The 16,941-nt window shown below is 40.9% G+C and overlaps 1 protein-coding gene across 3 annotated transcripts in view; it reads right to left on the reverse strand.

Annotated features, from left to right (window-relative positions):
- Positions 1-16,941, reverse strand: part of LOC106572061 (neural cell adhesion molecule L1-like protein) — a 112,776-nt gene that overhangs the window by 34,352 nt on the left and 61,483 nt on the right. For all 3 annotated transcript variants that reach the window (XM_045696134.2, XM_014145838.3, XM_045696133.2), the window contains exons 11-19: positions 9,674-9,785; positions 8,700-8,866; positions 8,099-8,261; positions 7,772-7,896; positions 7,241-7,342; positions 4,561-4,758; positions 4,292-4,362; positions 3,927-4,149; positions 1,088-1,203 (exon numbers count right to left, since the gene is read on the reverse strand). In XM_045696134.2, the coding sequence (XP_045552090.1) occupies positions 1,088-1,203; positions 3,927-4,149; positions 4,292-4,362; positions 4,561-4,758; positions 7,241-7,342; positions 7,772-7,896; positions 8,099-8,261; positions 8,700-8,866; positions 9,674-9,785 (1,277 nt within the window). The remainder of the gene's footprint in view (positions 1-1,087; positions 1,204-3,926; positions 4,150-4,291; positions 4,363-4,560; positions 4,759-7,240; positions 7,343-7,771; positions 7,897-8,098; positions 8,262-8,699; positions 8,867-9,673; positions 9,786-16,941) is intronic.

Consider the following 16,941-nt stretch of genomic DNA (forward strand, 5'->3'; position numbering starts at 1 on the left):
ATTGGCTTCATGGTGAAATCCCTGAGCGGTTTCCTTCCTCTCCGGCAACTGAGTTAGGAATGACGCCTGTATCTTTGTAGTGACTGGGTGTATTGATACACTATCCAAAGTGTAATTAATAACTTCACCATGCTCAAAGGGATATTCAATGTCTGCTTTTTTATTTTTACACATCTTCCAATAGGTGTCCTTCTTTGAGAGGCATTGGAAAACCTCCCTGATCTTGGTAGTTGAATCTGTGTTTCAAATTCACTGCTCGACTGAGGGACCTTGCAGATAATTGTATGTGTAGAGTACACTTATTATGTGACTTGTTAAGCAAATTTTTTCAAAATGTGGAAAAAGTCAAGGGGTGTGAATACTTTCTGAAGGCAGTGTAAAGTCCATGTGCACACCCGAAGCTCTGCTAGCAAATTAGCAGTTCTCAACTGTTAGCAGTCTTTTACTGGTGATAAGAACGGACGATTGCCATACTTTTTCGAGTTTCATTACTCAGTTATTACATTTATATAACATTTACCAAACGAAAAGTAAAAATCTAAACTGGTATATTGTAAAATGCGGTTTGTCGCATGCTAACTAACTTCAATGTAAAACATGCTATGCTAAATGGGCACATAATGTACACAAAATGATAGATTACACAGAGTACCCTGACTTGAGAAACACACAGGCAACCTTAAATTCAGCCTAAATATTCCACTTTTTTTTCTCAAATAGGAATACAGCCTGTGGAGTAGGCTACCCAGGGATATGTACAGGTGGCCCAGTATTTATGTTAGGTGAGACGTAAAGGCCCTACTTTGGGTGAAGAAGAGCAACAGAGCTAGGCAGATGGGCCCACCTCAAGTAAAATCCTGATAGAGAAACTTGGATAATGTTCATTAGGCCACACAATGGAAAGCATTTTAAAATGTTTTACCACTAAATATTCGTGTTTACATTTACATTTGACATTTTAGTCATTTAGCAGACGCTGGTCCCCAAACCGTGGGTTGAGACCCCCTTAGGGGACAAGCTAGTTCCTCCCTATTTCAGTCCATTTTCTTCCATTTGGTACCTGATGAACACGACCCTGAACACTCACATTGTAGCCCCCCAGATGACCACGCAATGTTGCCTGGGCAACCCTCGTCCAACTGACTCTGAGAAGGGTGGTGTTCAACACCTCCACTGCCACGTCCCGTGGGGAAGCTGTAGGCACTGGAGAGGACAGGCACCAATCAGTAGCAATAGTACACGCACACACACACACACACACACACACACACACACACACACACACACACACACACACACACACACACACACACACACACACACACACACACACACACACACACACACACACACACACACACACACACACACACACACACACACACACACACACACACACAGTAGACAAAGGATAGGTAGCACACATTTACAAAGAAATACAACACCAAGAAGGAACAAACACACTATATAAAACAAAAGCATTTCCACTTCTGTATGAAACTATGGAGGGTACTTATTAGTACAGTCTATGTAGAGGGCGGGGGGGGGGGGGGGAATCCATTATCCTTTGTGTCATTATGTGTCAAATCTCACAATTTGCTCAGACAAAGGTGAGAATTTGACTTGCAAACTCTCTGCAACGGTTCCATTTTTTTATGTGAGGGGACTACTTGAAGTACACCTACATAGGACTGGGGTGATATCCAGAAAAAAATTACAGACACTTAACCTGATACATTATCCCGAAAACAATGCCAAAAGACAACTGAAGACAAGAAAATGGGGGAGGGATCAGATGCAATGTTCACATAAATGAATAATATTGGGCTCTTTGTCAAAAATGGCAGTTGGGTCACTTAACAGAGAGTAGTACTCGGATACACTACAACACCATCTGCACATCAGAACAGTAGATAAACAGTGGAAATGTAAAATGTACGATACAACCAATGATGATTATTTGCTTTATACAACTAAGAGTAGAACAATTGTTTTCATTCACATAGAAGAGCAACATTCCTCCCCTGGGTGAGCTTGGTAAAACACTCATCTCCCCTACTTGCACATTATGATACACCTATACAGCCTTGAAAGTGTACATCCCAATAATATCTCCTTTCTCCTGAAGTGCGTACTCATTCACTATTTCCTTTCAAATCAGTGAAGAAACTGTTTACAGGTTTACATACACCTTAGCCAAATACATTTAAACTCAGTTTTTCACAATTCGTGACATTTAATCCTAGTAATAATTCCCTATTTTAGGTCAGTTAGGATCACCAATTTATTTTAAGAATGTGAAATGTCAGAATAACAGTAGAGAGAATGATTTATTTCAGCTTTTATTTATTTTGTCACATTCCCAGTGGGTCAGAAGTTTACATACACTCAATTAGTATTTGGTAGCATTGCCATTAAATTGTTTAACTTGGGTCAAACATTTCAGGTAGCCTTCCACTAGCTTCCCACAATAAGTTGGGTGAATTTTGGTCCATTCCTCCTGACAGAGCTGGTGTAACTGAGTCAGGTTTGTAGGCCTCCTTGCTTGCACACGCTTTTTCAGTTCTGCCCACAAATGTTCTATAGGATTGAGGTCAGGGCTTTGTGATGGCCACTCCAATACCTTGACTTTGTTGTCCTTAAGTCATTTTGCCACAACTTTGGAAGTATGCTTGGGGTCATTGTCCATTTGGAAGACCCATTTGCGACCAAGCTTTAACTTCCTTCCTAACTGATGTCTTGAGATGTTGCTTCAATATATCCACATAATTTTCCTTCCTCATGACTCATGATGCAATCTATTTTGTGAAGTGCACCAGTCCCTCCTGCAGCAAAGCACCCCCACAACATGATGCTGCCACCCCCGTGCTTCACAGTTGGGATGGTGTTCTTCGGCTTGCAAGCCTCACCCTTTTTCCTCCAAACATAACAATGGTCATTATGGCTAAACAATTATATTTTTGTTTCATCAGACCAGAGGACATTTCTCCAAAAAGTACAATCTTTGTCCCCATGTGCAGTTGCATAGCGTAGTTTGGCTTTTTTTATGGCGGTTTTGGAGCAGTGGCTTCTTCCTTGCTGAGCGGCCTTTCAGGTTATGTCGATATAGTTTTACTTAGGATATAGATACTTTTGTACCTGTTTCCTCCAGCATCTTCACAAGGTCCTTTGCTGTTGTTCTGGGATTGATTTGCACTTTTCACACCAAAGTACGTTCATCTCTAGGAGACAGAACGAGTCTCCTTCCTGAGCGGTATGACAGCTGCGTGGTCCAATGGTGTTTATACTTGCGTACTATTGTTTGTACAGATGAACTTAGTACCTTCAGGCGTTTGGAAATTGCTTCCAAGGATGAACCAGGCTTGTGGAGGTCTACAATTGTTTTTCTGAGGTCTTGGCTGATTTCTTTTGATTTTCCCATAATGTCAAGCAAAGAGGCACTGAGTTTGAAGGTAGGCCTTGAAATACATCCACAGGTACACCTCCAATGGACTCAAATGATGTCAATTCGCCTATCAGAAGCTTCTAAAGCCATGACATCATTTCTGGAATTTTCCAAGCTGTTTAAAGGCACAGTCAACATAGTGTATGTAAACTTCTGACCCACTGCAATTGTGATACAGTGAGTTATAAGTGAAATAATCTGTCTGTTAACAATTGTTGTAAAAATGACTTGTGTCATGCACAAAGTAGATGTCCTAACCGACTTGCCAAAACTATAGTTTGTTAACAATAAATTTGTGGAGTGGTTGAAAAAGTTGTTTTAATGACCCCAACCTAAGTGTATGTACATTTCCGACTACAACTGTATATAAGGGAAGTGAACGTGCACACTTTGGGACAATAATTGTTGACATTGCCAAAAAGAGGCCATGTGTATGAAGTTCACTGGATTAAAGGAAACACTTTGGTGGTCTGTTACTCACAGTCTTCCCCGGAGTACCCTGTCACTACTTTGGGTTCTGGGCCCCAGCCGTGACTGTTGCGACTCTGGATCTTGATCTCGTAGGGGACAAATGTGGGGGTGTTCTTGACGACAAAGGCGTGTCTTTTGACAAGATGCTCTTTCCAGATATCTTCTACGCCCAGTTTCCTGTAGCTCAACTTGTACTCCAGGCCGGGACCATTGTGCTCCACAGGCAATAGTGGCTGTGACAGAGGACAACACAACAGAAAGTACATAATTAAACACATAAGGTATCTACAACATACTCTACCTGTATCTAAGACATACAGCATACAATTGCTGCCTTTAAGGGTAGCTATAGATGCAGTTATGAGTCTCTCTCACCTCCCAACTGATATCCATTTGATGGGGCAGATGACCCTGAATTTTGATGTTTTCTGGGTTTTTATCAGGAGCTGTGAGGACATATGCATTATTATATATTTTGCTTTGAGTTAAGACAATTCCTTTAGGGCGCATATGGCCAAAAATAACTCTTCACATGACAATTGCCAATTCATTGAAAACTTTGAAATCCTCTTAACCTATATATAAAGTACACAGTTATAAACGTATAATAAGATGATTATAACAGGTTACAGAGAAAGTCAAACCTGCAGGAGGGGTTTTGTATCGGTCTGTGGGGTTGCTTGGGGGCCCTTTCCCAATGGCATTAACTGCATACACTCTAAACTGGTAGTTCAGGTGGCCGTGTAATGTCAACACCGCTGTGACCTGGTTGCCAGGGACTCGCTGGAGTTCTCGCCAGGTCCCAGGATCCCACTGACTCTCCTCGTACTCCACTATGAACTCTGTGCTCGTACAGTATACAAAATCATAAATCAGCCATTCAGAAATAAATATACTGTGTACTGAAAAAGTACTACATTGTATGTCTACATTAGGAAATATCGAAATACACAACGTGACCAAAAGTATGCTCGTCAAACATATCATTCCAAAATCATGGGTATTAATATGGAGTTGGTTCCCTTTTTGCTGCTATAACAGCCTCCACTCTTCTGGGAAGGCTGTCCACCACAGTAGATGTTGGAAAATTGCTGCGGGGACTTGCTTCCATTCAGCCACAAGAGCAGGTCGGGCACTGGTGTTGGGCGATTAGGCCTGGCTCGCAGTCGGCATTCCAATTCATCCCAAAGGTGTTCGATGGGGTTGAGGTCAGGGCTCTGTGCAGGCCAGTCAAGTTCTTCCACACAGATCTCGACAAACCATTTCTGTATGGACCTCGCTTTGTGCACGGGGGCATTGTCATGCTGAAACAGGAAAGGGACTTCCCCAAACTGTTGCCACAAATCTGGAAACACAGAATCGTCTAGAATGTCATTGTATGCTTTAGCGTTAAGATTTCCCTTCACTGAAACTAGGGAGACTAAACAATGAAAAACAGCCACAGACCATTATTCCTCCAACACCAAACTTTACATTTGGCACTATGCATTCGGGCAGGTAGCGTTCTCATGGCATCCACAAAACCCAGATTCGTCCGTCAGACTGCCAGATGGTGAACGCGTGATTCATCACTCTAGAGAACGCGTTTCCACTGTTGCAGAGTAAAATGGCGGCTTTAAACCACTCCAGCTGACGCTTGGCATTGCACATGTTGATCTTACACTTGTGTGCGGCTGCTCAGCCATGGAAACCCATTTCATGAAGCTCCCAACGAACAGGTATTGTGCCGATGTTGATTCCAGAGGCAGTTTGGAACTTGGTAGTGAGCGTTGCAACTGAGGACAGGCGATTTTTACATGCTACGCGCTTCAGCACTCGGCGGTCCCATTCTGTGAGCTTGTGTGGCCTACCACTTCGCGGCTGAGCCGTTGTTGCTCCTAGACGTTTCAACTTCACAATAGTGTACCTTGTCTGTGCATATATTTCACATTATAGAAATCTCTTTTTACAGTTTCAGGAAAGGGGTTATAATATATTGAGGAATAACACCTCCAAGTGTTACATGACAATCATAATGTTTTTAGGACACTGAACAAAAATATAAACGCAACATGTAAAGTGTTGGTCCCATGTTTCATTAACTGACATAAAAGATCCCAGACATTTTACATACGCACAAAAGGCGAATTACTCTCAAATGTTTTGCACACAATTTGTTTACATCCCTGTTAGTGAGCATTTCTCGTTTGCCAATATAATCCATCCACCTGACCAGTATGGCATATCAAGAAGCTGATTAAACAGCATAATTATTAGACAGGTGCACCTTGTGCTGGGGACAATAAAAGGCCACTCTAAAATGTGCAGTTTTGTCACACAACACAATGCCACAGATGTTAAACGTGAGGAAGCGTGCAATTGGCATGCTGACTGCAGGAATGTCCACCAGAGCTGTTGCCAGAGAATTGAATGCTAATTTCTCTACCATAAACCGCCTCCAATATCGTTTTAGAGAATTTGGCAGTACATCCAACCGGCCTCACAACCGCTGACCACATGTATGGTGTCGCGTTGGCAAGCGATTTGCTTATGAAGAGAGTACCCCATGGTTACGGTGGGGTTATGGTATGAGCAGGCACAAGCTACGGACAACGAACACAACTGCATTTTATCGATGGTAATTTGAATGCACAGAGATACCGTGATGAGATCCTGAGGCCCATTGTAGTGCCATTCATCCGTCGCCATCACCACATGTTTCAGCATGATAATGTACGGCCCCATGTCGCAATAATCTGTTCACAATTCCTGGAAGCTGAACATTTCCCAGTTTTTCCATGGCCTGCATACTCAGACATGTCACCCATTGAGCCCGTTTGGGATGCTCTGGATTGATGTGCCCAACAGCGTGTTCCAGTTCCCGCCAATATCCAGAAACTTCGCACAGCAATTGAAGAGGAGTGGGACAAAATTCCCTAGGTCACAATCAACAGCCTGATCAACTCTATGTGAAAGAGATGTGCCGCGCTGCATGAGGCAAATGCTGGTCACACCAGATACTAACTGGTATTGGCCAAACTTTTTTTGTTTTTTATCTGTGACCAACAGATGTATATCTGTATGTGAAATCCATAGATTATGGCCTAATTTCTTTATTTCAATTGACTGATTTCCTTATATGAACTGTAACTCAGTAAAATCTTTGAAATTGTTGCATGTTGCGTTTATATTTTTGTTCAGTATATGTTTGTAGTATGCTGAACTGGGACCACATTTGATCTTCTCTTTCTAGTCCCACAGGTACGGTGTACATTTGAGGACATCCCTCCTTCCTATAGCAAAAGGTTGAGGGTGAAGACAGCTGACTGTGGTAGCCAGGCCTACCAGTGACAGAGCTGTTGTGGTCATCACCGGGTACCCAGGCCAACCGGACACTCCAGCTCTTTTGTTCAGACAGCTCCACATCCTCTGGCGCATCAGGGACATCTGAAACAACATAACAGCAACATTGCAATCACATTATGATGGTGGGGTGCACAGTTCCAGTCATTTGAGGACCGCATTCCTGCTACATTTCGTCTTTGACCTCCTTTTATAGTAACTAGGGACTGACTTCTACCTGTGACACCTGGGTCATGTTCATTGGGGCATGCAATGGAAAAAGTCCTTCCCTCTTTCATGCCAAAAAAAAAGTCCTTCCCTCTTTCAGTCTATTTTCTTCCGTTTGGTGCCTAATGAACACAACCCAGGTAGGTACACTCTTCAGCCAATCAGTAAGATCCCTATTAAGCACCGTAGGTACCAAAGATAAATCAAAACTGTCTGGACTGCGGACCTCCAGGGCCTGAATTGTGCACTTCAGCACTACAGATGTAGTACAATGGCATTACTGAAACTGACGGTGATGCTGCTTACCCAGTACAGTAACAAGTGCAGAGGCGGTGTCCTGGTCTAGATTGGTTCTGGCGGTACATGTGTATGTTCCCTTGTCGCTTTGGTTTACATTGATAATTTGTAGCATTCCGTCATCCACAAAATATCTAATAATAAAAGCACATTTATAAAGAGAGACTCATAATACATTCACTTGTATCAGTGGTAAAGCTGTCAATCTTAATAGGTGGTTTCTATGAATATTTCTGTAATCTTTGTGAGGTGATCCAACTTCCTACATTCTTGTAATAGTATAGTGATGAATTCTTGTATACAAAATGGGGTAACAATCCCATTAGGGTATCTTACCTGGACTGTTCTGTGAATGGGGGTATCTCTTCCCCATCCTTGCTCCAGACTATTTGAAACTCGTTCCTAAGAGATATATCATACTCTGCTTGGCATGTAAGCTGGGCTGTGGTGCCACTTAATATGTGCAGGTCCTGCGGTGGCTCCACAATTTGGGTGGGATCTAAAACATACAAATACATTTACCGGGTGAATTAAACAAGATCTTATACTCTTCTGATGTTCAGTTACATTTGAAAGTTTTGCGGGCCATATTTGAAGTCTCAAGCTAGCTATGTAAGTCAGGTGAGAGAGAGTTACAAACATTTTACACACAAGAGAAATGAGATAACCATTGTTTTTTCTTGGAGTTTCCATGGGCAGTTTGCAAGTAATCGGCATAGCAAGGTTGGCTGAATTGAACTATGTCTGGATGATAATGAATGCCAAATTTTCCCTGCTACCTTTCCTGTCAACACTTATCTGAAAGGACTAGATAGATAAAAGCAATATGGCTGAAAGCCAACATCCTTATTATTTGTCCTAAACCCAATTTCCTTCAAAGTGCAAATGAAAAAAGCTAATGATAAACCATTCAATGCTGTCTAAGGTGCTGAAATACCTTTGACGTCCAACAAGGCTGTGATGGCTGATTTTCCCTCTGAATTGGTGGCAAAACATACATATTCCCCACTGTCTTCTTTCCCTGCCTGGTTGATCTGCAGCGATCCATTCTTAAAAACTGAGAATCGTTCCCCCTCAACAGATTCCGTAGTGTCATCCTTGTTCCTAGAAGACAAGCATTTCAGAGTTGCCATTTGATAAGCTGTTTCCCTACCGGACATGTACATGTTAAAACTGCGTTGGGTATACAATAATTACACAAAAAGACATTTTATTGTTACACAAATTGAATTCTAATACATCTTTGCTTTCAAAGACACCTGAAAAGCCTGATTGACGTGCAATTTTAGTTCCTAAATACATTACAAATTTGGAAAACAGTTGATCTAGTCATTTAACATGTCACGTTAGAATTGCAAGTGGAATTGTGTGTGGAACTTCCAGTAGGGTTGGTTTGCACTCTTCCTCATTTTGTTAAGGTGTTGGCGAATGAAACTAGCGGAACTCATGAGTCCTATATGAAATTTGAATGGGTCAACTTCAATGGGTCTAAGAGAGTGTTCCCTATCTAAACACACCAAAAGAGAAGGATTAGGGGTGATGTTAGTGAAAGAGATAATCAGAATATAAGGAGATGAACAGAGGAAAAGTGTCACAGAACTGCCCAGATGGAGGACAAATGAAGAATAGGGTGATGTATGATACATAAAACAGCAGGAGAGAGAGAATTAAGGATGATTCGGCCATTGTTCACCACCATAATAATAAACAATAAAAAACAATAATAAAAAACAAATCGCTCACTCACAAATTTGACTTCAAAACTGGATGCATGCTGAATCCTTGTGATTGTCAAAATGTAATGGCAAATACATTAATTATTGAAGATAACCTTTTGCAGTGCTTTCCATACCAGTCACTACAGGTGTTCACCAACAACAGCAGGAGAAATAGGCTGGTGGCTCAACTCACCAGGAAACAGTGGATGGAGGGGAGCTGAATACTTTGCAGTCCATGATGATGTCCCTCCCTTGCACTACTGAATATCGCTGGTAATCCTTAGTCAGCATCCGAGGTGGGAGATCTGTGGGGGAAGCAAAAACATAAAGCTATCAACCACGGCATAGGTTAATGATTGGTTTATTGGTAATACTATCATGAGGAAGAATTTGGGTGGTTTTAGGTAAGCTGTTCACTGTGGTGCACTATCACAATTATAGGCCTTAGAATTTCTAGTTTGAGAAAAGTAATTGTTAGCTTGGAATGTCCAAGCATAGCCTCGTCCAGGATCTGTTTGTGCTATGCTGCTCTGCTTCTCGGATAGGACTGGTTGTGTGTGTGTGTTCTGTGGCCAGCAGAGGTTGCAACTGTACAATAAACACACTTGCATGCATTCCCACATTCCAGCACACACACTATTGTTTAAAGAATCACTATTATACTGTGCATCTTACAGAGAAATCACTGTCAGATCCATCAAACATTAGTCAAATTAAGCAATAATACATGAGAGGCCATGTGTTATGACCTTTTATCATGGCTGTGACGTGGTCATAGCCACGAGGCGAAGCCACGAGTTAGTTTTCTCTTAAGGATTAGCCCCTTTTGTTCAATTTTCGCCTAAAATGACATACCCAAGTCTAACTGCCTGTAGCTCAGGCCCTGAAGCAAGGATATGCATATTCCTGGTACCATTTGAAAGGAAACACTGAAGTTTATGGAAATGTGAAAGGAATGTAGTAGAATAAAACACAATAGATCTGGTATAATACAAAGAAAAAAACAACCGTTCTTATGTATTTTTTTGTACCATCATCTTTGAAATGCAAGAGAAAGGCCTTAATGTACTATTCCAGTCCAGGTGAAATTTAGATTTTGGCCACTAGATGGCATCAGTGTATGTGCAAAGTCTTAGACTGATCCAATGAACCATTGTATTTCTGTTCAAAATGTTGTATCAAGACTACCCAAATATGCCTAATTTATTTATTAATAACTTTTCATGTTCAGAATTGTGCACTCTCCTCAAACAATAGCATGGTATTCTTTCACTGTAATAGCTACTGTAAATTGGACAGTGAAGTTAGATTAACAACTATTTAAGCTTTCTGCTAATATCAGATATGTTTATGTCCTGGAAATGTTCTTGTTACTTAGAACCTCATGCTTATCGCATTAGCCTACGTTAGCTCAACCGTCCCGTGGAAGGGACACTGATCCCGAAGAAGTAAAACAAATAAAAAATAAAGATTATTTCCCAAACGATCAATTTATAAACAAAACATGATGCAACATTCACCAACACTGGTTGTCAAGTGACATTTTAGGCGTTCTCTGGTCGTTAGTTATTTTCATATTGACTGCCATGTAAAGCAAAACTACCCAAGCCCTGGTTGATAGTTCCAGAACCTTGGTTTCTAGGGATGCTCTCCATGGTTCTGAGAATAGCGCACGTCTGGTCTATTCATAGGAAAATGTTATGTCAGATCGAAACATTGTATAGGGGCACTGTCCATGGTTCTGAAAACAGTGCCGAAACATTGTAGCAAAGACATTGATACAGCGGATCAGAATAAAAACCACAATGACAATTTTTTTTAGATGGTCACAGCATCGACAGCTATTTATTTGTGATACACATTGAATTGCAAATGTCCAATTAGTGAAGTAGCGGTCTAACACCAGGGTCTCAAGAGCAGCCGGGCGTAATTTCTCAGGAACAACTGCCTTGTTGTTGCATGCAGCTGTTAGGATGTTACGCCATCTCCTTCTGTTTTCCGTGGACGGGTTGAAAGTGCTACTAAGAGCACTTTCAGCCCTTTGCCCGCTCACACTTATTATCTCTTTGGCCTCCAGACCTGCATTGGAGACCTGCTGGATGGTAGTCGTCCTGATGCAGTGGTTGGTATACCTACGGGATGTAAGTACGTAACATGTAAGGGATTACAAAAAATTGTAACTGTACAGTAATCTGTTACATTACTCGATAAAATATTGTAATCAGATTACATATACTTTTGAAAAACTAGATGACTACTTCGAGGACTTCTTTTAAATTCAGAAAGGATGTTTGCGAAAAAGATCTTTGACACTTCTCTGTTTTCTTAGTGGCATTCAAATCAGCATTGAAAAAAGGCGCAAGTTTAAGGTGGTTCCACCTGAGCGAGTCTGACCACAAGTCAGAGACCAGTATGATGACACACCAAATGTGTGCTACAGTTGAAGTCGGAAATGTACATACACCTTAGCCATCACAATTCCTGAATAATAGCAGAGAGAATGATTTATTTCACCTTTTATTTCTTTCGTCACATTCCCAGTGGGTCAGAAGTTTACATACACTCAATTAGTATTCGGTAGCATTGCCTTTAAATTGTTTAACTTGGGTCAAATGTTTCAGGTAACCTTCCACAAGCTTTCCACAATAAGTTGGGTGAATGTTGGCCAATTCCTCCTGACAGAGCTGGTGTAACTGAGTCAGGTTTGTAGGCCTCCTTGCTCGCACACGCTTTTTCAGTTCTGCCGACAAATTGTCTATAGGGTTGAGGTCAGGGCTTTGTGATGGCCACTCCAATAGTGGACAACTTTGTTGTCCTTAAGCCATTTTGTCACAACTTTGGAAGTATGCTTGGGGTCATTGTCAATATGGAAGACCCATTTGCGACCAAGCATGGACACATGCTCAAACTCACACACTTTGGATAAACTTAAAGGGGCAATCTGTAGTTGCTACATCCATTTTTTAACTTATAAAATATATATATTAATGTAAAGATATAATTTAATCGTATTATTATATATAGTAGAAAGCGATGGGTTAGAAGAAGCTTACATAACCAACCCATAAAGTAAGAATGTACATCCATATATGGCCAACTATGTAAACTTTAACATTGATTTATCCTGCAATAGATGTCATTCAATTGGTAACATACATTTTTGTCATCTTCTAATGCCTCTCAAAGGGAAAGTAATCTAAATGTAACTGAATGTAATCAGATGACATTACTGAGTACTTTTAGAAAGTAACCTATCCAACCCTGAATGACAATATATTTTTATTCTATTCATATACTGCATAGCAGCCTAGCTATTTGAATTTTTTTTATACCTTGCACAGATGGGGTAGCATTGATGAAAGGGTGTCCCATTGGCTCCATGGTATATCACAGGTTGTCATCATCGGAGAACTTTCATCTGGGGTATAGCATGTTCATGTAATTTAGAGATATATTTTTCTAGCGATCCCATCGTGCAGAGCTCGTTCCCTAGGTTTTCATACATGCAGCCGCAGCGATTCTCTCTGTCTCTTTCCATTCGATTTTTGTGGTTCTTGGTTTGTTCATTGAAACTCAGTGTTGCGTATCTCGATCCATATTTGTATTATTGCGAATGAGTCTGGCTTCAGTTTGCGATTTCCTTCGTTTCCTCTTCGGCCAAAGTGCAACTACAAATGAAACGACACCTTATTCAGTAATCGTATGGGTGGCAGGGCTCAAGGCTTCGGACTCACAGAGGATTTTTAGGTCCTGCTGTGTTATACAGTGCCTTGCAAAAGTATTCATCATCCTTGGCGTTTTTCCTATTTTGTTGCATTACAACCTGTAATTTAAATGGATTTTTATTTGGATTTCATGTAATGGACATACACAAAATAGTCCAAAATGGTGAAGTGAAATGGAAAAAACAACTTGTTTCAAATGTTTTATTTTTATTTAAAAACGGAAAACTGGTGTGTGCATATGTATTCACCCCCTTTGCTATGAAGCCCCTAAATAAGATCTGGTGCAACCAATTACCTTCTGAAGTCACATAATTAGTTAAATAATGTCCACCTGTGTACAATCTAAGTGTCACATGATCGGTCACATGATCTCAGTATATATACACCTGTTCTGAAAGGCCTCAGAGTCTGCAGCATCACTAAGCAAGGGGCACCACCAAGCAGCGGGACAATTAAGACCAAGGAGCTCGCCAAGCAGGTCAGGGACAAAGTTGTGAAGAAGTACAGATCAAGGTTGGGTTATAAAAAAATATCAGAAACTTTGAACACCCCATGGAGCACCATTAAATCCATTATTAAAAAATGGAAAGAATATGGCACCAAAACAAACCTGCCAAACCTGCCACCAAAACTCATGGACCAGGCAAGGAGAGCATTTATCAGAGAGGCAACAAAGAGACTAAAGATAACCCTGAAGGAGCTGCAAAGCTCCACAGTGGAGATTGGAGTATCTCCACTGTGCTGCAAAAGGTGGCTCGACAAGGTATTGACTTTGGAGGGGGAGGAATAGTTATGCATGCGCAAGTTTTCAGTTTTTTTGTCTTATTTCTTGTTTGTTTCACATTAAAAAATATTTTGCATCTTCAAAGTGGGAGGCATGTTGTGTAAATCAAATGATACACCCCCCCCCCAAAAAAACTATTTTATTTCCAGTTTGTAAGGCAACAAAATAGGAAAAATGCCAAGGGGGTGAATACTTTCACAAGCCACTGTAGCTGGGTGGTGTCTGGTTCTGTCCCTGCGCTCCCTTCTCAGCTGTTTTTATGATACCAGCAAAGACATTGTTTGCGTTTAGGAACTCAGTATCTCTGACACCAAGATCGTCTCAATGGAGCCTCATTTAAGTCGCGGTTTAGGCCTGCCCGCAGTCCAGCGACGCTGTTGATTCCATATCGGTCTTCTTACCTTAGCGGTGTATAAACTCCGGAGAATATTACCCATCTCCTGTTTTGTAACAGTTGCCAGATCGATGTTTATCCCCTTTTCTGACAGCCATTCCAGAAAGCACTTCATTGCCCAATTTATCTCCTTTTCTATGTCGTCTATAGCAGCGCTACTGATGTCTAACGTTAACGCTAGGCTCAGTTTGCTGGTACACTTGCACTTCTTCTTGCTTCATTTCTTTCATATCCTCCTCCTCTTCTTGTTGGCACAATTCTTCAAACGTTAGTGGATAAAACAAATCAAAAGTAACTTTAAAATCATCCATGATGACTTACAGGTGCTAAGACAGTTTTAAAAGTAGTAGGTTGCTAGGTAATGACGTAAACGATGCCACTTTATATGAACGTGGCCATGTGTACATGTATGTTGTCTCATATCATGGGCAGGTGAGGCTCTAAAAATGGGAATTCCAAACCACCCATTGTATAAATGTGTAATACTATATTTATATGGATATGACATCCATAAGCTCCCTATCAGACTTCTGGGTGAACCGGGGCTATAGCTACACACACACACATGCCCACTCAGGAAAAAACTTCAAACTGTAACCAGTGCCTGCAACCTGGATCAGGTTGTCAGTCAACCTACCAGGGTAGGTACAAACAGCACAGGAATTAAATCATCAACATGTATTGATCACAGTTTACTAACGCTGCAGATATTTGCTTTAAAGCAGTATCCAAATCCATAGGATGCAAGTAGCCTAGTGGTTACAGGGTTGCACTAATAAATGGAAGGTTGCAAGCTCAAATCCCCCAGCTGACAATGGAAAAATATGTTGCTATACTCCTGAACAAGGCAGTTAACCCACTGTTCCTAGGCCGTCATTGAAAATAAGACCAGACTATTTGCTGGTCTGTGGTGTGTAATGTGGAGCAACCAGACTCTGCACTTGATGCATTTATGAAACTACTTATTCCAGTTACAAATAAGCACTCACCCATTAAGAAAAAATCTGTTGAATCCCCTTGGATTGATGAGGAATTGAAAAATTGTATGGTTGAGAGGGATGAGGCAAAAGGTATGGCAATTAAGTCTACCAGCTGATTGGCAAACGTACTGCAAATTAAGAAATCATGTGACTAAACTAAATAAAAATAAAAATAAACTACACTATGAAACAAAGATAAGTTATGTAAAGAACAATATTTAAAAGCTTTGGGGCACCTGAAATGAAATTTTGGGAAAAAAAGCCAACTCGGCCCCTTCATTTATTGAATCAGATGGCTCATTCATCACAAAGCCCACTCATATTGCAAACTACTTTAATGACTTTTTCATTGGCAAGATAAGCAAACTTAGGGATGACATGCCAGCAACAAACGCTGACACTATACATCCAAGTATATCGGACCAAATTATGAAAGACAAGAATTGTACTTTTGAATTCCGTAAAGTCAGTGTGGGAAAATTATTGTTGTCTATCAACAATGACAAGCCACCAGGGCTGACAATCTAGATGGAAAATTACTGAGGATTATAGCAGCCGATATTGCTACTCCTATTTGCCACATCTTCAATTTAAGTTTAATAGTGAGCGTGTGCCCTCAGGTCCGGAGGGAAGCTAAAGTCATTCTGCTACCCAAGAATAGTTAAGCCCCCTTTACTGGCTCAAATAGCCAACCAATCAGCCTGTTACCAACCCTTAGTAAACTTCTGGGAGAAAAAAATGTGTTTGACCAGATACAATGCTATTTTACAGTAAACAAATTGATAACAGAATTTCAGCATGCTTATAGGGAAGGACACTCAACACGCACAGCACTTACACATATGACTGATGATTGGCTAAGAGAAATTGATGATAAAATGATTGTGGGTGCTGTCTTGTTAGATTTCAGTGCAGCTTTTGACACTATTGATCATTGTCAGCTGCTTGAAAAACATATGTGTTATGGCTTTACACCCCCTGCTATAATGTGGATAAATAAAGAGTTACTTGTTTAACAGAACACAGAGGGTGTTCTTTAATGGAAGCCTATCAAATATAATCCAGTTCGAATCCGGAATTCCCCAGGGTAGCTGTTTAGGCCCCTTGCTTTTTTTCAATTTTTACTAATGACATGCCACTGACTTTGAGTAAAGCCAGAGTTTCCATGTATGCGGATGACTCAACACTATACACGTCAGCTACTACAGCGACTGAAATGACTGCAACACTCAACAAAGAGCAGTAGTTAGTTTCAGAGTGGGTGGCAAGGAATAAGTTAGCTCTAAATATTTCTAAAACTAAAACCATTGTATTGGAACAAAACACTAAACCTCAACTAAATATTGTAATAAATAATGTGGAAATTGAGCAGGTTGAGATGACTAAACTGCTTGGAGTAACACTAGACTGTAAACTGTCAAAACATATTGATGCAGTAGGAGCTAAGATGGGGAGAAGTCTGTCTATAATAAAGCAATGCTCTGCCTTCTTAACAACACTATCAACAAGGTAGATCCTACAGGCCCTAGTTTTGTCACACCTTGACTACTGTTCAGTCGTGTGGTCAGGTGCCACAAA

The sequence above is a fragment of the Salmo salar genome, chromosome 15 (assembly GCF_965601325.2).
Source record: "Salmo salar chromosome 15, fSalSal1, whole genome shotgun sequence".
In the NCBI taxonomy this organism is placed as follows: Eukaryota; Metazoa; Chordata; class Actinopteri; order Salmoniformes; family Salmonidae; genus Salmo; species Salmo salar.